General features: G+C 39.6%; 1 protein-coding gene across 5 annotated transcripts in view; it reads left to right on the forward strand.

The window, feature by feature from the left end:
- The first annotated feature begins 6530 nt into the window (after window positions 1–6530).
- Window positions 6531–25219, forward strand: part of AKAP9 (A-kinase anchoring protein 9) — a 121505-nt gene continuing 102816 nt past the window's right edge. For 3 of the 5 annotated variants that reach the window (XM_063324811.1, XM_063324812.1, XM_063324814.1), the window contains exon 1: window positions 6531–6923. In XM_063324811.1, the coding sequence (XP_063180881.1) occupies window positions 6876–6923 (48 nt within the window). In that variant the 5' untranslated portion in view covers window positions 6531–6875. The remainder of the gene's footprint in view (window positions 6924–25219) is intronic. The other 2 variants (XM_063324815.1, XM_063324813.1) reach the window with 2 other exon arrangements.

The raw sequence follows: 25219 nt of genomic DNA on the forward strand, positions 1-25219 counted from the left end.
GAGCCTGCATCAAAGCCCACCGAGGACCTATTTTTAACTCACCGACTACAAGCCACATGCACTGACCAGAAATCATGGGGCTGGGTTCTCACCTTGCTCTTTACAGCCTCTAAATGTAAAATAAAACGCGGCTGCCCGACACCCCCGGCGCTACAGGCCGGTGGGGGAAAGCGGCCCTTCCCCTCAGGCCGCCCCGGGCAGGAGCAACCATAAGGCCAGGCCGGGGTCGCTCCCTCTGCTGCCACCTTGCCGAGCTGCTTTACTCACCATTTTATTTGTAATTGAGCTATTTGCCAGAAGGTGGCAACATAAGATAAAATATCCCTGTGTTTCGGTCCCAGCTATTACCCAGGAAAGTGGTGTCCCACGGATCTCGACTTACAGAAGAAGCAAGCAATGGGCTACAAACCCCCTGTACTTAATAGTTTTTAAACTTCTCGGTTTATAGCAGCAGGTAGAAACCAATTTGTTTAAAGAGCATGTTGAAGTTTGGTGACAAGAAAAGCTGGAGTCACAACCTGGGAGTGCGAGGCAGGAACACGGGCCGGCCAGCGCTTGGTGCTCAGGCTGGCCACCAGCCGGTCCTGCCTTCACGAAAGTGCAAACAGTAAAAACAAACAAATCTCTTTCAACGGGCAAACAATCAGATCTGCTGTAAAGTTCCCACGGTTACAGCTGCATTGTCCCATCAGGCAGCGATGCACAGCGGTTTTGTGGGTCAAGCAGGAAGAACGAGTGGCCCAGTGGGAAGGTGGCCATACTCCATTCCCTCCTCCTGAGGCCCTGGCCCGGTGGATCAGCTCTGTCCGTCTTTGCAGTGCACCCAGTTTTCCTAGTGCTTCCGTAATAAATCCTTTTGCCAGGGTGTTAGTGAGGTGTACACTCTGTTTGGAAGCCCTACACACTTCTCCCAGCTCCGCTGTGTCTGGGGCACTCTTTATTTGAGGGGGCAGAACAAGATTTCCCCAAAAGCACCGAAAGTTAAGCCTCAGGAAATTCATTGTACTTGCTAGTTCTTACAGGATTACCCGGCATGCCAGCTCTTTTTTCCCTCCTAAATAATGCTAAAAAAGGCACGGCCCCCAGCATGATGCAACGATTTAGGAGTAATTCTCATTATGAAAATGATTACATTTTTAACATTTTTTGAGACTTGCTAAAATTTGAATAACACAAGGCTTCTCCATTTTAGCACCCAAATATATTAGAGTTTTAGGAAGCTATAGCTTTTGCAGCTTTTGTAATTGTGCTGCCAGTTCCGGTGCCTGAAGCACTTCATCTCAGATACCATTGGAAATTCTGGAATTTCTAAATAACGCAGGGAATGCTGATCTGTCAGGTGAACAGTCGGGTTGAATTTGAAAAGAAACTGGTATTCGCACTGATAAATTGGTATTGTGCTGAAACACATTCTGTTACATTTGTAAATTCTTCCATGTTCTAAATGGAGCTTCATGGATAACACTTGACTATAAAAAATACCAGAACAGTAGGAAAATATCTAGCTTCATAGGCAATAGGCATAACTTGGACAATTGTCATCACTTGCAAAGAAATGTATACTCTAATAGCTCTACATATATCTCACTCATTTATGATAGAAATTAATCTTTTGTGCATATCTCAAATATCGAGTTCCAATTTGATGCTTCTGGGTCACGTACTTAATTAGTTGTATTAGCTGCAAGCTTACTTAAATTACCTTCCTTGATATATTATGCCTGCAGAATAAATTATTCATCTTGCAAAACTTCTTAGGTAAAGAGCCTTGCCTCTTCCTAGCTACAGTATTTACATCAAAGCAGCAATCGAATACCACAGTATTTGTCTTAATTAATTAAATGATAAGGAATAGACTTAAATATGCCTAAAAAACGGTATGTGGAGCTTACAATTTGTCAAACTATAAGCTGTACAACGCTGGGATTCAGAAAACAAAGACACACATCTCCAGGAGGTATGTGTTACTGTAATATCACGAGAAGTCTGTGCTTTACAACTTTTGTATGAGTTATTTTACAGTCTTTTCAGCAGAGGAAAGATGTTTAGTTTTGGAAAGAAGAAAAACAGTTCTGTGTGTTTGACTTGCGGTTGTGTGACCGAAGCATGTTAGCAAGCCCACTTTTATTCATGTATTAAGTGAATGCCTGTATCACATATGTGTGTGGAAGGTTTTAGCGTCTGATTTCTTCTGTCACCTGTTATAACAAAACTCACTAAAACTTACTTCAATTTGGGAAAACAAATCCATGCTGAGTAGTGACAGTCCCCAAATGTTTGGTGGGACACTGTTGGCAATGGTTAATATAAATTTGTCTAAGTTCACAGCTGCAGATATGGGTTAAAAATTGCAAGTTTTTCATGATTGTTTCTCCTTACGTTCAAACATTTTATTTTCATCCTCAGTGTCCATGCTGTTTCATAGGCTTTGGTACCTTTTTTCATTAAAAAATACCTACAAGAGATCAGAAATTTGAGATGTTACAGGGGACTTTGGGTATGTATTTATTCATCAGCCGCCCCATTTAATAATTTTTCATACAACCATGCTTCTCCAGTGAATCTCAAAAGGAAAACAAAAAAAAACCAACACACCAAACTCTATAAATCATAAAATGTTTTCCTTACATGTCTATCTCACCTACTTGTTAACCACCAAGCCTCACTGTTTATTCTGTAGTGGCATTTGTTGTGTCCTGCTTTGAAGGAGGGAACACTTGCCTGTTTCTAAAACATATTTCAAGGTAGTCCTAACATAAATAACATATCTCAAAAATCCCTAAGGCGAAAGTGACTGAGGTCTTAAAAAATGTTTTTATAACATGTAGTCAGACTATCTAAATACAGTAGGCCAAGTTCTACCTGAAATTTTAGGTGACTTGCACTTACTAATGGCAAATTAATATGATTTTGTAATCCTCCCTCAGCAGTACCTACAATGGGTCTCTGAAATTATGAACTTTACTCATTTTACCTAAATCACCTGCTGCAACCACACCAACAAAGCATCACTCTGGGAAACCGCAGTGCAGGGCGATGCTCAGTGCAGCTGCAGAGCAGATGGTAGGGGACAGAGCTGGCACAGCACACTGTGACAAAGGCAGAGGTAAGCTAGTCATTAAGTCAACCTCATATTCTTTGTGCAAGCTCACACTGAAGTGGAGGCAAATCATTTTGGTTTATACGCACTACGACAGGTAAGCACTCAGGCCCTGCCTTACTATCAGTACAATTAGCTGCAGAACTCCCACTAGGTTCAATGAAAGCAGGTGATCAAACAAAACTTTTGGCATGGTCACTTCTCAGATGGTGGTGTGTCTTATTTTCACACTTGAACAATTTAATGTCCACTATAATTGAATGTGTTATCCTGTCAGGTAGGTTTTGTACAGCAGATCTAGTGTCACAGCAGAACTGCTGGACATATATATCAGAGGTTTCATATCGATTAGCAGGAGGACTACTCCTTTACCACATTATGTTGACCAAATACAGACGTTTACAATTAAACATGCTTGTAGCTCTCTTGAGAAACACGAATTAGCATGGTCATTGTGCTGGTGCTAGGAAAACATCAGCAGGTCCTTGTAGTGGTGCTAGGAAGATATCAGTCAGATAAGATTTTGTTTTTTCAAGCTTGTTCAGGGAATCTCACGTGGTTCATCTAGGAGTCTTCCATTCCAGTAGGTATTTTCTGTTGAATGAAAAAAGTTAGCATTGGATAGTCTCATTATTAAGTGGTGTTGCTGATAATTATGACACCTGAGAACACACAATATCCGAGCCCCTTAGTTACTGGAAGAGGTCATATGATCAGTTTAGCTCTGTGATGTTTTGTAATTTTTGCATCTTATTTACATACGTGGTTTACCAGCAGGATGTTATGATCTGACAGCCCTCTGATTCTGGCTACGACAAAACTTGAATTTCCTAACTAGAACTTTGTGACTTCATCACATGTGGTCTTTAGGCTTCATCTTTTGGCTTCGCAGTCCATTAAAGTGCCACGATGAGAGTCACCAGGCGTATCTTCACTGAACAGTGAATAAAGGAAACAGAAAGGGTAGGAAGAATGTGGAGTTTCACTGTTAGAGAAAACTGGGCAGGTGAGGAAGCCTTTACAAACATGACTAAAAATTAGGTCTCATATTTGAAGATGGTCCAGTGCAGTTTTTTATGAATGTTTCCAATAATCAATATATTTGTATATAAAAATAAGCCTGGGCCAAACCACCAGTCATTCCTATTTTGGAGAATGATCTGTATTTTTTACCTTGTAAATATGGTTCACTTCACATATGCCACTGTTGAAAGCAGTTTACACATGCTTAGCTGATGTGAATTCAATGAGCACTAGAAACTTAATCAATCTTTAAAGCAGTTATTAGCCTGACTCTTGGGCGCTATCTTACATTCTTAAGCAAGTGAACATTATTGGTCAGTTCTGAAAATTAAGCAAGAAAGATTAATGTCTTTTTGTAACTGAAAGTTTAATTGGCTAACCAAGTTGTGAATTCCAGTCAGCTCGCACTGCATAAATGATAAAAATGGAGCTTAAATAGCTGAAGTAGGAAATCATGCTGGATAGATTTTTATTTTTTTTTCCCTAGGAGAGGAAGTCCCATTCTTCTTCTAATGTTGGGAGAATACAGAAATATTATTCCCTGGGATATTTTATCCGGTAGTAATTTCCACACTACTCTATTATAGTTTGTCAGTCTGATTTTCATGACTTTCATTGTCATGAATTAGGTGTTTAACTAAAATCCATTAGAATTACATCGATATAAGTCTGTAAGTGAGAAGAAAATTAAGCCCACCAATTCTTAGCATTAACTTAAAAACCCAGTTAATTATGGGATTTGGGAAGTTTGTAATTATCTTCTAAATGGGATATTTACTGATTAAGAAATTACTATCACAGTGTCATGGGTGTGTGAAATTTTACTGACACTTAACAGCTAGTTCTGTCGCAGTGGCCTCCATCAGCCAAGAGGAATGTCATTGGCACAGAAAAGGTGATTTATTTTTCCCTCAGGGCTTGCTGGGCCTTTGTAATTGCTGGGAAAACCTTCCATTTGTACAGGCTTTGTGTAAATCACTTTCTTTTACTGACTTGAGACCATATTTTTAAGGAATGAACTCAAATAAATTTGTATTTCTACAAAAAGATTTCCTCTTTAATTAAGTCTTAATTTCATCTGCATTTGCTGTTTTTCTCTATAACATGCTTTTCCTCTAGTGAAATAGCAAAGTTTGAGAACTTTAACTGAAACATATGCTTACTTCCAATATGGAACAAAGTATAACGCAGACATTTGTCATTCACTACCATAGATGGTGTTTTCTTCTTTTGACATAAATGGTATTCATTTCCTTTTTGAATGTTGAGGACATTGTTTTGTAAATACAGGAATGCACAATACGTGTACTGATCAACAAATTATTTCAGACTTTTCCATGAAATGTAATGCCTTTTAGGAGAAGTGGAAAATCCTTAAAAATTTTAGATTGTAGGTTTACTTTGGCAGTAATATGGGTGTGGAAGTCAGCTGCTAGGAGTCCTTATACTTTTTGTCTTGGTCCTGGTCAGTAATAAGCAAATAATGCTTTCTTTCGGCGTTTTTTTTTCTGTTTTGGGCGTATCTGGTCATTGCTGGAAAATTCAAGTGAGGAAAGAATGTATACTAAGTGAATTGTGTTAAAAAGAGCAGCAAGGACGAGATCTAACTTGATTCAGAAAGATTTTATATTTTGCATTTAATGAAGCAGAACGATTCCAAATGCAGAACAAGGAATCTGTTCACGTGCAGCTGTTACACACTAATGGAATGTGTAAGCCTCTGCCATCCATCGCACCACCACAAACGGAACGTGCTTCAGGGGTAGCTGAAAAATAAAACAAAGCACATCACGAACATGTAATGCAAATTTGCTATTAGCTTTGCAAGGCCCACATTTAGTAGACGATATGAAGTAATCCCAGAATATTGCTTTGTATCGAAGGCTGAGGCGTAGAAATTGTATTAGCATTTAATTACCACGTGCCGTATTTCCTCATTGTGATTTTAGCACAGCTATTTCAACTCCTCTGGCACGACGAGTGCATATTAAGTAATTTAAACGGGGGGGGGGGGGGCTACACATCCTTTGTTGTCATCCTTCCATACTCTGCCACACACGCTCAAAAGGCTCCTTGCCGCATTTCCAACCTTCGGATCCGTGCGATGGGACGCCTGCAGCCTAGCGAGCCGCAAGCAGGGGCAAGAAAACACTTAAGAAAAATCAAAACTGTCCAAATTAGCCCCGCAGCCGGGCAGGTCGGATTCGGGAGGACGGCAGAAGGGTGCTGCCTGTTCAGACCTTTGTCTCACACAAAGCCACAGCGAATTACGGGCGTCTTCCCGCTGCAGTTCTTCTGCGGGAAGAGAGCAACACACACCCCCACCCCCCCCGTTAGCCCCCCCATTTCTGCCCGCCGGAGCGAGAAGGGGTGTGGAGGGGGGTGTGCCCGCCGCGGCTGGCTGTCACTCCTGATCCCCGCTCGGCGTCAGGGGGGTGATGGGTGGGTGCAACCCCGCTATCTCCGTGGAAGCTCCGGCAGGACGCCGCTGCGGAGGCGCGGCCGGGCCCCGGTGACCGGGGAGGAGGAGGAGGAGCGGGCGGCCCTCACGTCACTTTCCCCGGCCGCGTGTTTACGTGGAGAGGAAGATGGCGGCGCCGGTGGCCCCGCCACGGCAGCTGTCGTCGCTGTGAGGCGGGACGGGACGGGACGGCGACAGGACAGCGATCGTGCGCGCCCCGGCTGAGGGGAAGGGGCAGGGTGGGCCCCGCCTCCCGCCACCGGTAACGCTCTGCTCTCCCGTATAGACGCCATGGAGGACGAGGAGCGGCTGAAGAAGCTGGAGGCTGGGAAAGCCAAGGTAGGAAGAGGCGGCGGCGGCGTGGCGGGGAGGCTGCGGGGAGCGCGGTGGGGCCGGAGGAGGGTAAGTCAGCGGGGCCGGGCTGCGGCGGGGGGCTCGGCTCGGGGCGCCGCCGCGAACAAAGCGGCGGGCGGAGGAGGCGCTTTGTGCCGCCCTCCCTGCGCACCCCGGGCTCCCCCCGCTGGCTTGCGGCCGGGCCCGACCTGGCCGGGCCCGCGGGGTGCCAGTGGCCGGCTGACAGCGGGCCCCGCGCGGCGTCGCCAGCGCCACAGGTGCCTGTGGCAGGGCTGGGCGGTGACAGGCCGGGCCGCCCCCCGCTGCGGGGGCCGGGCGGCGGGAGAGCCGGGGAGGAGGAGAGCTCACCTCCCTACTGCTTCTCAGCCGGGGCATGAATTCCTTTTGCCTCTTAAGCCGGGGAAACTCCCCTTAAACCTTTAAGGAAGTTTATAAAAGCGACAGCTGCTCCTCGGCGCGGTGCTAATGCCCTGAGGGCGCCTCGGGAGGCGGAGGATTAGAGATGGCCGCGGCGATGTGATGCGGTGAGGTGCCTTCACCCCTCGTCTGAAGGCGGCGGGGGAGTCCCCCGCACGACCTCGCCCCGTGGCCCTGCAGGGGACAGCAGCCCGCGGTGCCCGCACCCCCACCTTCCCACCGCCTCACGGGCGGTCAGGCGGCGCAGGCGGTGCCCAGCGGGTTTACCCAAGTGTTGTTAATCGGGGAGCTTATAATTTTACTCTTTAAGCATGGCTCAGTGCACGCCGGCTGCAGAGCGCTGCGCCTTCTGGGCAACAGACTGGAGTTACCACACTCCAGGAGGATCTCCTCTTTACTTCAAAGAAGGCTTTGGTGTGGTCAATGAGATAAGATAATTAATAGCATTCGCAGGAAGATGAGTGTTTTGACATTAGGTATCGTCTGGTTCCTTCCAGCAGTTATTGCTAAATGATAAAGAGTTTGTAAGTCGTTCATGCTAATGATACACCTGTAACTGGGCAAGAGCAATAGTACAGGCAACAAGAAGACAATCTCAAGATGAAACTGCGAAACCTCATCAGTGTCTTGTTTATGTGGTCTATGGAAAAGAGAATGTGGTTCGACTGTGAGGTATTGAGTAGGTATTTTGCTGTATTAGACAAAAACTTAGTGTGTTTTTATTTCTTTTGAAGAGTATTCAAAAGGTACACTGGGAAACTCTCCTAGATTGAGCTGTATGTTTGTATAGGAAAACCTGTTCTTAAATGCTTAGAGCGAGAATGGTGTTTACACAGTGTTCCGTACAGCGGCATAGCATGCAGTAAGGCACTGGGACAGATCAGGTACTGGTGGCAGTACATTCTGTTACACCCAGGTTGGCTAATTCTCTTGCAGAAAATTAGAAAGTAGTTTGCAAAGAACATGGTTGAAGTAAGTTTGCCAGTATTATAAACCACAATGAAGAATTTATCAAGAGAACTTCTATTTTTCTGTCCATGTTGGCCCGCGATTAACGTAGAAAATTAATGACAATTACTGAAAAGTGAAACAAAAGCCAGGACTCTAGCAGGCGCAATGGCTTCCTTCTTAATTTGAGAAAAGACATGTACATACTTTACTAATGTATTTTGTATTTTAGGAGCACTGTCATAACTCTCACCCTTCTTCAAGTCTTTTATGACTAAAAACTAATGATGTTCTTGTAAGTATTCACCTGAAGATTTTCATACTCTATGCTTTTAAACTTCCCTTGTGGTTTAAGTCATTATAACTCTTTAAAGTTACATGGGATTTAAATGGGAAGCAACTGTAAAAGGGTGTTCATTTCTTAGATTTTTCATTGGTGTTCTGTGTACCGTTTACCCCTTTTTATGCATGTGAATGACGTAATCAAATGTATTGTACTGTGGGGACTGGGTTGCAGTCTTCCAGTGACATGTGTCACTGGGAAAGGCAGAAAAATTGTGCTAGCAGAGAATGGAAGCAGATGCTTTTCTCTTTTTCAAGGGTACAAGCACGTTCACAGTATCATGATCAGTATGTCCCCTAAAATTTCTTGTCTCCAGTGAATATTTTCGGCAAACTACAGCAACAAGCATCCAAAAAACATTTGAGCCTAACCACTGAATGTTGTTTAAATAAAATAGCTGGAAAAGTGTATTAAAGTATGTGTTGTTACTATGCGAAACCAGCAAGTATTGCTATACTGCAGATACCTGGATGAATCTGCCTGAAATGATAAATTTTAAAAATAAACAAAATGTTACATAAACTGCAGTGTGAATGTTGGCAATTGGGAGACCAGTAAAAGAGTCTAGTAGGTGCCATGGAGGTGGCTGGTATATTGCTAACAGTGGAGTTACTATTTGAAATTGGGACTTAGATTCTTGTTTGGTTTGTTGTGTGTTTTGTTTTTTTCTTGTCAAAAAGCAGGTAGCTAACTATTCAATATGTGCATTTTAAGCAGTATGAACTTACTGCTCTGTAAAGCAATCATTTGGTTGTTTTCTGATCATAATGTTGAGTAGGCAAGCTGTGGAGTTTAGTCTTGTGTGAATTTATCCGCAATGGAACTTAGTTTTTCTTTATTCTTGATGTCCTCTTAAGACACTGTCTCCCCACATAGATCTTTTACAGAGAGGTGTATTACAAATGGATTTTCTGCAATGGAAGTGTCTTTTGAATCCTCCTTTATTATTACTGGAAATGAGAAGCTACATTGTGAATTGTGTCTTGGTGCTATATGCACTCAAACCTGCCAGAGTGCGTCTCAGTGTGAACACAAAACCTTCGCCAGTACATCATTTGAAAAATGGAATAACAAGCTTTAAGAGAAGCTCACCAGCATTCATGTGTACCTGCTTATTTTGAAGCAGTTGCGCCATATGTTGCTGTTCTGTCTGGTAAAAGCCTGCAAAGGCAAGGGAGGCTCAAAGTTAAACCTAGTAAATTACGTGCTCCTTTTTTCCGGACCTATAGTCATTCATTTTCCTTTGCCACAAGGTAAATGTGCTGGATATTAACCTAGACTATAGATGTCTGTCTCCCTTACCCATTAAAATGGTCTCTCTGTGCCTTTATAGAACATCCTTCTCTCCAAACAAGCAATTTCTTGGTCTTAGATCCCAATCTGATTATGGTGGAGCAAGAAAAATGTCAAAAAAAGCTAGTTAAGGGAAACAGGGTTGACTGTGGTGGAAAGGAGAAGATGTGTACCAGCAACAGAAATATAGATGCATGTGTTGTTAAGTTGATCAGTGCCCCAAAACACAGTGAACTTAGAAATCAATCAGATTAAGGTATGTGCCTTCCTGAAGAGATTCTAGAGTATTGTTGATGGCCTGAGATAGTGTAGATAGACCTGGTCTTACAAAAGACTACAGAGGATGGTGACTGAAGATCTAGGTGAGATATTTATATAAACATACAGTATGTGTGCATGCCTCTGTGCCTCAGTTTGCTTGGAAATCTCATCTAACATTACAGTGGATACTGTTTATAGTAGTTGGGTGTATTAATTTTATGTATTTATTTAACAGCTTAGTAGCTGGCTTTTCTTATCAGGATGTTGCACTATTTTGATCGACTTTCAAAACTATACAGAGTAGTTTGCTAGCTTCAGAATAAAAACATTGGGAACTCAGATTCCCTTGTGAGAAAATGTCTGAAAGTATTTTGATAAAGCTTTTGAAATTAAAAAAAATAATTTTGATTTAATTTATACACACAAACATATGTGAAATGCACAGCTATTATAACTGGTAAAATTAAGAGATATGAAAGTATCAATAGCAAGTGTTATAGCATGGTCCATTTTACAGTGTTGAAATTTTATTTGCAAAATATTTAAATATGTATGTTGCTCCTGCTAAAACTTGTGTTGAGGAAAGGGCATGCTCCCTAGCTGTATGCTTGGGTGGGTTTTTTTGGTTGGGTTTTTTTTTTTTTTTTGTGTAGGAGGGGTGGGTGAGGGAAAGACACTAATTTACTTTGTAAATTCTCTCAGGTTGGTCTAAGATTTCAGGTCTGATGTTAGAAATGCATAATTTAATGTCCTGATTTTCAAAGGTTCTATGAATATTTGTAATACGTTCTTGTTGAGGTGTTTGAAGAAATCATGTAATTGTCAAAGACCCTTAAGAAATTAGGGAACTGGTTTGGTTAAACACTTGAGCACAGAATGCTCAAGTCATAGTGTGACTGCTTTTGATCCATACTAGAGAATTGCTGAGCAGACAGAACAGTGAAGTTGGTTTGGGAAACTCTCATGGCACTCAGTGGACAAGTATTACAGGTTGTATGAGTAATTTGACACGTTATCTTCACAAATTGAATAGTAAAAAGAAATAATTGCATATTTTATCTTCCGGTCATGCATGTGAATATTTCAGCTGGCTGAAAATGAAAATGATATGTGTTATTAAAGTAGCATTGTCTAAGAGTCTGAGAATGTTTCCTGTTTGCATCCTTATGTCTTACTCTTCTGAGGAGAGAAAAAGATTTTACTTCCTCATCTCTGGCCTGTTTGGGATCAGAAGTTTTGGATTTCTCAAGGAAAGCTGTTGATCAGTTGTGTCTTTTTTAAATAAAAGACTCCAGTGAAGCATGGAATAATTATGTGCTACAGTGATTAAAGCTCTAGTTTAAAACACCCAGAAGAATTCAAGATAGATTGTGTTTGTAGAACACAGTCCTTGTAAATTCCCTTTAATTTACCCAAAGAGGAAAAAAGCAGTATCTCAGTGGTTATTAAGAGTTTTTCACCACAGAAGACAAATTAAATACATCTAAACCTTACATTTCATTAAAGACCTGCCCTACTAATGCATCTGCTTTTACTTTCAGGTGTAGACTTTTCGTTTTGTTTATCCTCTGTCTTCCTCAAATATCTTGAACAAAAACAATTAAAGAGAATCCTGGAAGCAAGAATTTCCTTTTCAGTCTGCATTTTCTTACTCTGCTTTTCTCTTAAAATAAGAAGTCATGTTCAGCTATATTGCAAAATGCTAATATCGTCATAAAGCTCTAGTCATTGCTGTGAATCCTCATAAAGTATGGAGGAGAGCAACTTCATGGGCTAAAAGCTCACAGAATGAGAATGATGCTGGGTTACGCCTGTATCTTAATATGCTGTGTGCATATTAATGGACAAGAGAAGAAGCAACTGGAGCAGAGTCTAGGCTAAGTCTAAGGAGTCTCCTGCAAAGAATCATAGAATAATTTGTGTTGGAGAGGACCTTTAAAGGTCATCTAGTCCAAACCCCCTGCCTGTGTTGCTCAGAGCTCCATCCGACCTGACCTTGAATGTTTCCAGGGATGGGGCATCTACCACCTCTCTGGGCAACCTGTTCCAATGTTTCACCATCCCCACTGTAAAAAAATTTCCTCCTTACATCTAGTCTAAATCTACCCTCTTTTACTTTAAAATCATTACCCCTTGCCCTATCACAACAGGCCCTGCTAAAAAGTTTGTCCTCATCTTTCTTATAAGACCCCTTTAAGTTCTGAAAGGCCGCAATAAGGTCTCCCCAGAGCCTTCTCCAGGTTGAACAATTCCAACTCTCTCAGCCTTTCTTCATATGAAAGGTATTCCATCTCTCTGATTGTTTTTATGGCCCTCCTCTGGACCTGCTCCAACAGGACCATGTGTTTCCTGTGCTGAGGGCTCCAGAGCTGGACGCAGTACTCCAGGTGGGGTCTCACCAGAGCGGAGTAGAGGGGCAGAATCACCTCCCTCGACCTGGTGGTGTGGGTGAGCTTTGGCTCAACAGATGTGAATGGAAACTGCGTAATACCTTTGTCTATAATGAAGCAGGAAGAGTGCAGTGGAACTATGAAAAAGTACTATAATGAAGAAATGGGCTTTAACACAATTTACTTGAGGGAACCCTTCTTCTTGCACGTGAAGATCCTCACAAACCTGTAACTAATTCCTAGTCATTCCTCTCTGCTATTGCTAAGCTGTTTCTTCTTCCAGGACCTTCTGATATTGTTGGTTTTTTGGCTCCTCTTCTTTTACAGGCTTTAATCCACTCCCTCTCCTTTGCATCTCAGTCAATTCTAAATGCAAATAGTAGGAGGTATGGACATGAGTAAGCTTAAGAACTGGGTTTTGTCTTGCAGATAAAATCACAGATACAAGGACTGAATGTTACCCTGGAGAGAAAACATGTAGTTTTAAAACTCTTTGAGTAAAAGCAGAGGGGGCAGAAATTGAGTAGAGATCAGAGAGAAACAAAAGGTGAGGTGTTCACCTTGTTATGCATGCTTTTATTTTTGTTCAAAACAGTGGATATCTCTGCATTTCATCATAGAAAAAAGATCTGTATACATTTGAGATGTAAATACATTTTTATCTATATAGTTTATTGCTACTGGGGTGATACATAAACTCGGATGACAGATCGAACAGAAACCATTTTCAAGACACGTTCTGTTTCTAATAGAAAAATTGGGATGACTATCTTAAATATTGAGGTTTTTTAGTAGCTTTTAATTGTTCTCTTGAGCATAATAACAGCTACCTGCTCTTTACAGTTTTCTCAATGTTCTTTCTTCCTTTTTTTTTTTTTAATAAAGTAAGTTTAATTTTTTCCCATTGTGTTCCAGTTTCTTCTGGACTTTATTTGGTCCTTGTAAAAAAAAAAAAAAAAAAAAAAAAAAATTGAAATCTGGGATTTCAACTCCTGTTCAATTGGTACTACTAGAACTTTTCCTATTTCTAAGCATGTTCTCCATTTTTCTTCTATTTCCTGGTTTTGATCTCCATTTTCTTAATTCCAGAGATCTATTCTTGCTTTCCATATAGGGCTTGATTATTTGTTTTAAATGTTATCGTCAATATACCCTTTTAGTTGAAGCTCTAAAGTAGCTGTCTACTTTACAGTAGTGATGCAAGGTAGAATGAGCTTAAACTAATACTTTCTTCTGAGGATGGAGATAAATATCACTTCAAAATAACCTTTGTACTGTAGCCAGTTTAGAGAAAATTGGTCTTTTATCCAAGATATCCAGTGATTTTCACAAAAACAGGGAAATAAAGCAACAGAGTATTGTTAGTAGCGCTATGAAAGCAAGAAATTGCATTGTAAAATCAGAATTTAAAATGTTTTCTTGCTGCTCCATGTGTAAAGAGAAGGAATTACAGAAGAGAAAGCACAAAGTTGCTCCTTGCCTACATTCAGGACTTTCTTCATTTTAGCACTTGTCTCTCCCTCATTTCTCTGGTCTACTTTCCAAATACTTAATTTCTTAGTATGGGTGTTGCAATAGCAAAACAGAGCTGACTGTGGCATTTATTTCCCTCAGTTGCAACAGTATCTAGACAAGTTTATTTGTTTATACAGATTTGGAAATAAGCATGATCACCACCACACATTCTTTCTAAAATACTTTCAGTAAAGTGTATCTGATGCTCCAAGGAAAGTAGATTGGATCTGCTGGCATATGTAGGTGTTACCAGAAAGCCCAGTATTTTTTCCCCACAGGGAATGACCAAACAAATAGGTGCTTTTAAATATTGATGTACAGTGATATTAACTGCAGAATAATACATGGTTACTCTAGCATCTTAGTGTTTGGAGTAGTGAAAAATCTGATGAAATGAGGAGAAAAGAAAAAAGCCTGCTGAAGTAGGTCCAACTTTGTTTTCATACTTTATATTGCAATATCAGATTATATACTAATAACACAATTGTTGGGAATCCTAATTTAGGGGCTGAAAGCTCTGTCTTAAATATCTGCCTCATAGCTAGAGATTTCAGTGCATTGCCGGGTATTTGTTTCAAAGTCATTTTGTTACTGGTACCAGCTAAAGTCACACTTTGAATTTGCAAAGACATGTTGATAAATGTACCGCAGTTCAGTGAAATGCATCTGATAATTGCAGTCTTTGACTGCTATGCTGAAACATAAAAGTAAGTATATCTTGAAATTTATGATGATGAGACACTTGTATGTTGACTGCGAGGTGCTGGCATGCTGTATTGCGTTGATGGTTCTGGTGTTCCTGTTTCTTGAAAGAAACCTTAATCTGCATTTTCACATGATTTCTTGAGAAGCCAACATTTTATAATATATACTACAGCCAGTGGAGAAAAGACAGAATAATGAATAAAAATGGTAAGATTTCTTAGAATTCTTAGTTTCTTGTAAGTAAGGAGTCAGTCTTCCAGTTTCCCTCCTCTTCTGAAAAAGAACCCCAACAAGCTTCCAGATAGAACAAATTCAGTAGTTGTCAGCTGGGCAAAAGAATGGGAGACTCCGTAAACCAAACACTAAACTTAGGAAAGTGAGAGAGTAATCAAATCACAGTTGTAACACCCCTAAGTTGTAGCATCATCAGAAAACAAAGAAGAGGTAGTCTCTTAGACCATGCTTCTCAAAACACAAAGAAATGTTAAGACTCTCCACAATTGGAGATAATAATTTCAAAGACAATGTGTACTATTTTGGTGGTATTTCCAGGGGAAAGCATAGATTTCCTGAAAACTATACTGCCATGGCAAAATTACAGCATATCTCTAAAATTACCATCCTGAGCTGTAGACCCAAGAAGACTGGTGGAGTTGAAGAGGTGGAGTAGATGGGATTCTGGAACGGAGTATGTTTCTGTGCAAATATTGATAAAATAGGTGTTACAAAGAATAAGCAGAGTAAGTTGCATAAGAGTTTACTCAAATCTGACTTCACTGGTAGGCGCTCATTTAACAAAGTGGTTATTCCTTAATCCTGGTTTTGTTTTCTGAAGTTTGTACTTGTCCTTAAACTCTTACTTCTCTGTGTGAAACCTCCTGTGTCCAGCCACAAAACAAGGGGAAAATATTTAAATGTTCCTAAATCCACTTATATTGTCTAAGTGAGGTAGCTGATTTAATATTACTACCATACATTGAGAATATGTATTTTCTATTAAAAGGCATATAGGAGAAATATCTTACTATTACAGGTAATGCTTCATAACCATGGTAAGAAAACCCTGTCTTGGTATGTTTACTAGTACGTTGTGCTAGCTGGCATATTTTGCTGTGTTTAAAAAGATAATGGAATTCCTGATACAAGACTCCTCAAAGGGTGTTGTGTTTCCTAGCTTTTCTTCATTATTTGGAATATATTCCAGGAATTAGATTTTGCTATTTAAAAAAAAAAAAAAGGAAAAGGCCACAGAGAAGTCTGGACTTCTGTGAGCAATATCGGTCTTTGTGAGCTCCCTTCTCATGATTCAGCAGCATGTAAAAAAGTAGTAGAAGCCTGTCAAAATAATAAGCCTGTCAAGTCTTGCAGAATGAGCATGAAATTCATGCAGTTTGTTCTTTCCTTATGTCTGCTCTGCTCCTCACAGAGCTGTCTTTCACAAACCTACTGAGTTTGGGGGCTTTATTCTCACTCTGTCCGTTCAGTGCCAGACATGCCAAATGGTATGAATTCATTTAAAAATAATATAAACAAGGTGGGAAAATGGTGAAGTGCAACTGAGTTTGACTTGTTTTAAAGCATTTTACAATTTATTACAAAAAAAATAATAATCCCACAAATGATTTTTTAAATGAAAATTTAAAGTCTTGTTCAGTTTCTACACAGAGTTGGAGCACAGAGGTAGCCAGAATGCCTATGAATAATCTCCAAAAAATGTATCTCAATTCTCCAGACTACTTTGAAAATCTCAGCGTTAGCATGTGTGAAAAGATTTCCTTTGAAAACTGGGTGGAAGTCATCACATCGCTTGTGCTTATTAACAAGGAGTGGCTATTAGTCCCTGCTAAGCTTGAACAGAATTTAAACTGTTGATCTGTATCTGAAAAGCTGATTGTCTTGTTGCCAAATATGTAACCTCTCAAATTCTGTATCAATTCCATGGCACTTACGAACTTGAAAAAAATTACGATCTTGTGTTGGTTATTAATAAAGTCTTATTTAGACATAGCCTGTTCATTCTAAAGGTGCCTTTTTCTTTCAGACTTCTTAGTTAGTGAGAAATTAAATGTGAGCAAAACTATTCAGATCTTACTGTGCTTTATTCCATTCCTTTATATATTCTCTCTACCTTTTAAAGTGGGTTTTTTTTTTCAGTTTTTGATCTTTAAATATCTCTGACATAGATACATTTTTATTAAAGAGGACACAGTGTGAAGTGGAGGAGAAAAAAACCTAGATGTATTCTATGTAAATAAAACTAAAATGGTTTACAACAGAGTAAAGTTTCTGCTATTATAAATTCTTTTTTTTTTCCTCTTAGGAGGAAAAAAGTTAAATTTAACATGAATTAGGGGAGTATAAGCAGTACATAGAGACTCAAAGTAAACTGATAGTTGATGCTTTTTCTAATATCCACAAAATATTCTTTTGAGCCCGTTTCAGCCAACTTCTAATAAAGTCTTCTTCCTCATTTAGTATATAGACTAAATGTTACAGTGCATGAGAAAAGGAAAATATGCCTTGTTGTGAAGTGTAGGAGTCCTGCTGATCAGGAAAAACACGCAGCGGGCTGCAACCCCTCTCTTGCAGCATCAACACAAACCAGAAATAGCAAATGCTTCTGTGATTTCAGTTTTCTTGCATTAGCTACACAGAGAAGTGTGGAGAAAGCCTTTTCAGATACAGATTCTCTCCATGCATTTCGTTTGGTGTCTCAATATTGCTGCATCTTTAAAGCCCTGTACTCTAGAAATGCTAGTCTTTTAAGTTAATTAGTTAGAATTTGTAGTTGACTATTGGCAGTGTGTTGTGGAAGAACAAACTACGTGAGCTGTTTTGATTAGGATCCCACAGGAAGCAGCAATTGCCTGACTATAGTTTTCTTTAGATGTGTCAGGATTTTTCCTGTACGATTCTAATCAGTATTCATGATTTTTGAGAAACAACTGATTACCCCCAACCCTGGCTCCCTGGAAGCTACATTGATACTTGATAATACACCATAACCAAGGCTGCAGTCATCAGTAAGACTTTGCTTATACTCAGGGAGTCTCAGAAGACTGACAAAAGATTGCTTTTTAAAGGAAATAGGCTTGTCTTAATGAATTGTCAACATTAATGTCCTTGGTTATCTGCACAACTGTTAATATAAGAGCATCTTTAGGTAACTGCAGCTGATTCAGACAGAACTTTTTGCTGAAAGTCAATGTGGTGTTAAGATTTTTGACAGTATGACATGGTCTTCTAAGCAAACTGAAGACTTAGTCTTGGTACAGTCATCATTTTGTGGTTACAACTGAATAAAAAGTTGTCCTTAGCATTATTTTTGGTTTAATGGCTTACTCAAGGTAGGTGGTCTTTCAGAGGCCTCTGTCACTCTGTATTTTGATTATTAGCAGTGGAAAGAATGTGTGGTTGTATGTAGAGAGTTCTAAACTGAAGTGGGTGGCAAACACGGTGAAGAATTCATAACTAGAATTCAAAATGATCTTGACAAATGATGTGGTACAAAAGGACATGGAAGCAATACTCAAGGCTTTCTTTGGCTCTTTAATGATAAGGACTGTCCTTGGGCTTCCCAGGTCCCTGAGTCTAATGACAGAACTGGAGGGAGTGAAGCATTATCCATGGGATAGAAGGTCAAGCTGGGGACCACTCAAGAAAATTTGGTGTACGCAAATATATGGGACTGAGCGTGATGTATCCAAGCATTCTGCAGGAGCTGGCTGCTATCGTTAGAAAGCTATTGCCTTACTCATCTTTGAAAGGTCATTGTGATTAGGAGATTCCAAATGAGTAGGGAAAAAAACAAACATCAAGTGAGATGGAGGATCTGGGGATCTATAGGAAGGTCAGCCTGGCTGTGGTCTGCGGGAAGATCATGGAGCAGATCCTCCTGGAAGCCATGTTCAGGCATATGAAGGGCAAGAGCGCAATTGGAATTTATCGAGGGCAAATTAATTGTCCTCTGTGATGAGCTGGGTGTTTCAGTAGATGGGGAGAGAATGGCGGATGTTGTTTGCCTTGAGTTTAGGAAGGCATTTGATGTGATCTATTAGGCTATTTGTAAACCAAGCTGGAGATAGGAGGTTTGGATAGGTGGACTGCAAGGTGGGCAGAGAATTATCTGGACTGCTACGCTCAAGAGTACCAATACGAAGTCCAGCTGGTGGGCAGTAGTATTCCTCAGATGTTGAAACTGTGGCTGGTACTGTTTGATGTTTTTATTAATGACCTGGAGAATAGGAGGGAGCATACCTCCTGCAAGTTCATGGATGATACCGAATTAGGCAGAGCGGTTAATGAATTAAAGTATAGGCCTTCTTTTCAGAGAGACCTTGTGTCGTGGTTTAACCCCAGCCAGCAGCTAGAACCATGCAGCTGCTCACTCACCCCCTCCTCCTTCCCCCCCTCTCCACCCCAAGAAGGGGGAGGGGAGGAGAGGAAAAAAAAAAAGAGGGGAAAGGGAGGAAAAAAAACAGTTGTGGGTTGAGATAAAGACAGTTTCATAAAAACAATAACAGGAAAGGAAAAATAACAATAATAATAATGATGTGGGTCACTTTCACCACCTGGTGACTTGGCACCTTCCCAAGCAGTGATTGCGGATTCCCGCCCCCCAGCTAACCCCCATTTATATACTCAGCATGACGTCTATGGTATGGAATGTTGCGTTGGCCATTCCATCCTTCTGTATATTCTTCTATGGGAAGCTGAAAAAAGTTCTTGAATAGTGTGAATATCACTTAGCAACAACTAAACCTAATAGGTATTATTGACATGCCTTTCACAGCAATCACTAGAAAGAAAATTAACCCTTTCCCAGCTGAAACTAGGACACCTTGACAGTCTGAAGAAATAAGCTGGCAGAAAACTCGTGAAACCATAGCAGCAGGAAAGAAGATGCTAGAGGAAAGTTCACATGCTTTCCCAGTGGCAGAAAGGAGGAATTTCAAATTTCCATTCCATTCCAAAAAATTCCATTTAATTACTGGGATGTAACAGTACTCTACAGGATTCTTCAGTGATGAAAAAAAATAGGTGATGTCTGTGATCTAACTTGAAGTCAGGAAGGGATCCTGCATTTCACAGTTGTGACCTGTTTTTTGGGTGTCCTTCTCTTCTAGGATATGCAACTATCAACTGAAGAACAGATAGCTGAGGAACATCATAAAAATTTTGGTTTGGATGATCTCTTTGCTCATGACTGGCAGGGAGATTGATAGAGATAGCAAATGCACAGAGTTTTTGTATGCAGTGTTCTCCTTTCTTCAACATAAGATCATCATTTATATTCCTGCAGTACCCTGTCTTGTTTTCTACACACCTTCCAATTTACAGTGAATGAGAAGGTAATTTTACAAATGACAGTGTCTCAGTACAGTCTGGGTGCTGATTAAGGCCAATCTTATGGGGGGAAAAATATAAAGAATGTGCCATAATTCATGCATACTCTACATCAGGGCAAAATTGATTTCTACTTGCAATCCCAGTTTTGGAATATTTTTGTTTTTCATGAGTTCTGTAAATTAAACTGGACTGTGCTTTCCGAATGTGGTCAGCTTGGGTAGGTAACATTCTTGGGTTTTACTTGAAACAAGATAAGAATAACTTGAGGTACAGAATTATATTGTCTGATGGCATGATAGCTGTTATCCTGGGTGATAATGGGCTGATGCGGTCAAATCTTTTCATGTTCTCCAAAATAAGTCTGTATTTTTGGGTATTGTCTTCATCTACTGAGGGTGGGAAAGAACACCTTTTTTGATTTGAGCTATGATGTCCATGTCACTATATCTGGGTGGGGAAAATACTTTTCAAGTATTTTATTAGGAACTCACTCAAATTAACGTAAGGAGTGCCATAAAACTGTTGAAAGTAAATTTATTCTGGTTATTTTTCCCCTGTTGAAAACGTAAACGTAGTAGTGTTCTGCTTATGGTTACATAAATGCATCTGAAACAGAATATAAATCAATGTGGTAATACTCAAAATCAACTCTAGTGCAAGCAATTTGTATTTAGAATCCTATTATTAGAAACACGAGAAACATTACTTTCCTTCTTGAAGCTTTATATTTTCTGGTTTTATAGTTTAATGTTAAAAGACCAATCTTTGTAAAAATATAAAACGTCAACCTTAACTTTTAAATGCATAGAATTACTAAGCAGAAGAAAGTGTCTGTGTTACAAATATAAATTTGCAGGTTGCCAGTAATTTGATTGACAAGCACTGTGTGGAGATACTGGCAACTCTTGCTTCTGCATACTTCTGTGTTTTTATAGTTGGCTTCTAACTGGCAAGGACAGATGGCCATAGATTATGCTTTTTGTGTGTTTCTGAAGTAGAGCAAACATTTATACGATATTTTAAATTGCATTGTCTAAATATCGTGTGTTAAGTACTCTATACGGGTTTTGATTTTAATTACTAAGTTATAGTATGGGATTTTGGGGACCAACTATTTTACTATTTTGTTAATAATACGAAAGGTTTCTGTGCCCAGCTTTTGAGTAATTAGAATATTTGTCCTGAAGTAATTTCTTGTTAAGCAATCAATGTTACTTTGTGGTAGTAGCAACCTTTTAACATTTTTCCTGAAAAAATTAATCAAATTTGACACTATCAGGCCTTTCTCTTGCTGATAATGAAGAATGTTCTACCACAAAGTCAGAATTGGTTGTTTCAGTGGTACTTAATAAAGTATTTGGGACTTCTCTAACCCAGTGTTTAAAAGGATTTTAGAGAAACCCTGTGAGCTGCTCTTTGAAGGATCAGGCTTGTTCTGCCCATTCTGGACGTTTCAGTGTACTGTATGACTCGCTCAGAATCCTGTACTACATAACTCATCTCAGAATCCTAGCAAAAATGAGGACTAAACTCAGTTTCCTAGGATGGGAATTCGTAGCTTTTATTACCATCTATTCTTGGTAGTCTGCTAGAAGCTTACAGAGGGGCTAGGAGAATTGAATGGCAATAAGAATATGAAGATAATCTATAGGAACTTTTTTGTAGTGGTGTATTTAGCTAATTTATGTGAAGTCAGCGTACTGTTTCTCTCTGAAGTTAACTGTCCAACATATTGTAACTTTTGGGGTCCCATAAAGTCAAAACATAGCTCCTGCTTTGTTACATCAAACTAGCTCTCTCAGGGATAAATTGCAATTATGTGTGGTTAATAAGGAGAAAAATTACTAAATACTAGACATGAAAAGACATTTTTCTTTTACCAGAAGGAAACTTTGCTCTTTCCATCTATTATTACAGGAGTTTAGATTGGAGTTTAGCCTTACTTTGGGCTGCGGCAAAAGACAGAGTCACTTTTTCGCTGCCTTGTGGCCTTAGGAATGTTTTCCTAAGGTTATTTTTTGTGGAAGAAGGGCAGCATGTAAAGAAAATTACTGAACAAGACAGAGATTTATTAACTTTTTGGGTGCATGTAGTACTTAATGACATGGTTTTATTGCTTTTTAGACTATTGCTATTCTGGAAGACTTTTCTTTTGACTTGAATATTTTTTAAAGACCTAAATATAGTGAAATAAATGTGCTTCATGCTTAACTCTGTTACTGCATTGCAGTTGTTTTCTGAAAATAAATTGTTATCCTGAAAGAACTCCAAGGGATTAATTAAATGAGTCTCCAGCTGTTGATTTAACTATATGTAGTTAAATAGCTGATATAACTATATGCTTGTTAAAGAACAGGTGCTCAACCAGTTGCTTTAAGAAGAAATAAAGTGAAGTAACTACCTAAGCAATGCTCAGATTGTTAGTAAATTTTGTTTAGTGATACAGAAGGCAACATACTTATTGACACGTCTCTGATGACTCTGCTGCTTTCCAAAAATTCAGGTTCTGAACAGATTAATGATTTAATGCCTATATTTGACCATAAAGCTGCTACTATGCCATAAAACAAGTTTTATTTTGAAGCCCAGCTGAAGCTTGTTATCTGTGAATGTCCATTCTTTCTTTCTTTCTGTCTTGCGGTGTATGGTATTCACCTGTATGCTTTGTTTAAATAATTCATCGTGAACCACTAATGAAGTATGGTTCTGTAGGTAAGAATGAGTAAAATTGATCCTCCTTGTAATTCACTTGCCTGCACTGGGTTTATAGAAATCCACTGCAGTAAACTTCAAGCCTAGCGTTATAAATTTGTTGAATCAAACATAATATTGAAAGAAAAAAGCGGATATAAAATTGGAAGCTAGTACATCATTTTAATGCTTAAGTAGCATGGGGAATATCTCTCATTTACCTTCTGTTCAGGAGGGCTGTATCTGCCTTTTACTTCCAGAAGACAACTTGTTTCACAAAGCTGATTTCATCAAGAGTTGAGTGGGGAAAAAACCCTTAAAATCCTAACCAAGTTTGTAATTGTACAGCCTTACAAAAAATGGCAATGCTGAAGCTTGCTGCAGAGTTCCTATTTATGAAATATTGTACTAATTTTGGCTTTCAGTCTAGTAAGTTTTCTGCCAAGTGTATTTTGTAGGCATTACTTTAATCTGTCCCGGTGGCTTTAAGATGTGGTACCTTTTGCAAGTTCCATGCCTTTTTTTGTTTGTTTGTTTTACCTTTATCTTCATGTGACTGAAATTATTGAATACAAGCTTTGTTTTGATTGCTTTGTATCCCCTACACCAGTAGGGGATACACAGCAATCTAGTTTCCATTCAGTTGGTGTCATGTGTAGCCTACCTAATTTAGTCTACTACATGCCACCAGTGGCTTAGTTTTATTAGTTATTCTTAAGTTCCAACACAGTATCTGTCACCTTTTGGAGCTCAAAAATGTTATTTATTCTCTTGTCTGTCGTAGCCTCTACCACTTACTGTTCAGCTGCTAAGTGCTGCTAAGATATAATCATTTTATATATTGATTTAAATCACCAAAGATCAAATTGTCTGTTCACTTCCTAGAGTCTGTCTTTTGGTTGTGGCAGCAAAACATATCACACCCTGTGTTTTCGTTCAGTAGGAAAGCGATACTAAAATCGTATTGTGGGTTCTCATGTACACTTCTAAAACATCAACTGTTTTAGTTAATAATAATTTACATCTTGTTTAGGGTTCTGCACTTTAGTGAGCTTACTGTCCTTGCATGGATGTCAGAGCTGAAGTTACCCATTGCCTTATGTGGATATCAGAATACCCCAGAGAAGTCGTTCCAGCTGGGGAGTAACTTGCTAGTGGTTAGTAAATGTTATTAAAGTGCTGAAGTCTAGTGGATCTGCGTGTAGACATAAACATGGTGGCATGTAGAAAACCTTTGCAATGTTATAGCCCAATGACTGAATTTTATGACTCTCTTGAAGATTATAACAACACTGGAGGTTGGTTAGTGCCTGAGGATAAATATTAATATTTTTGTTTCTAAAGGGCTGTGAGATAACAAGTTCATACAGTCCAATGAGAAGTACCGTAACCGTATAGAAAGCAACTAATGCTTTCAGAGTATCTAAATCTCTTTCAGAGTATCTTCATATTAAGATTCATTTTCAAGAATGAATTAATACACAAACCCATCTGCTGAATGCCTGTTTTCAAAGCACTTCGAGATGTGAGGAACGGCATGGCAAAGCAGTGAAGTTTTCTAGTTCAAAAAGTTAGTGAAGAAAATCATATGACTTGTTAAAAATTATCAATTTAGCAAATTAAGTAGTAAAACGTTTTTTCCCCCCTCATTCTTTTATAAGGGTAAAAAGTAGATGAAACATTTGTGTCTCCTGTGTTAAAATTTATTTGACCAAATTTTAGCTCTTGCCTGGAATTTCTTGGCTTTGGCAAGCTGAATGATTTTAGAAAGGCTAAGGGGGGAGAGGGGGAAACATTTTTCCTTGCTGAGGCCTGAAAGATTTTCTTAAACACATTCGTTAATCCATTTGTTAACACTGTGATAATTCTTCCTCCTTCCCCACCTCCCCTTCAAAAAGTTGTTCCAAAAGATTGTAGGACATTGGAGACTGACTTTGTGCCGTTGGGTTTTTCTTCATCCTAGCTGAAGAAAGCTTCAGGATCCAGTTATTAATTAAAGTTGGTGTTATGCATAAACCTAGTGGAACAGGAGTGCATTTCTGTCAGTGCACAACTCTTTTGCCTTCCCATCATTACTGAGCCTTTGAAACTCTGGGCAAAAATAAAGGATAGTCCGTGCCTTTTGAGACAGCACCTGACTGGTGATCTCCCTCACTTAATGCAGAGGAAAAGAGGCTCTGTTTTACCTCAGCTGAATGGGCCTTGATGTGGCAAAGACTTCATAATGTTTCAGGTTTCAAGCATAGATGATCTGTGCTTTTCTACAGAGCAGCACGAAACAAGCTTTCTATTGCCCTCTCATTTTTGTCACTGGCAGCTTGGTCCAATCCACTTATTTCCTCTTTGCTTTTGGGAAATATGGTACCAGC

Source organism: Chroicocephalus ridibundus, chromosome 2 (genome assembly GCF_963924245.1).
Source record: "Chroicocephalus ridibundus chromosome 2, bChrRid1.1, whole genome shotgun sequence".
Lineage (NCBI taxonomy): Eukaryota > Metazoa > Chordata > Aves > Charadriiformes > Laridae > Chroicocephalus > Chroicocephalus ridibundus.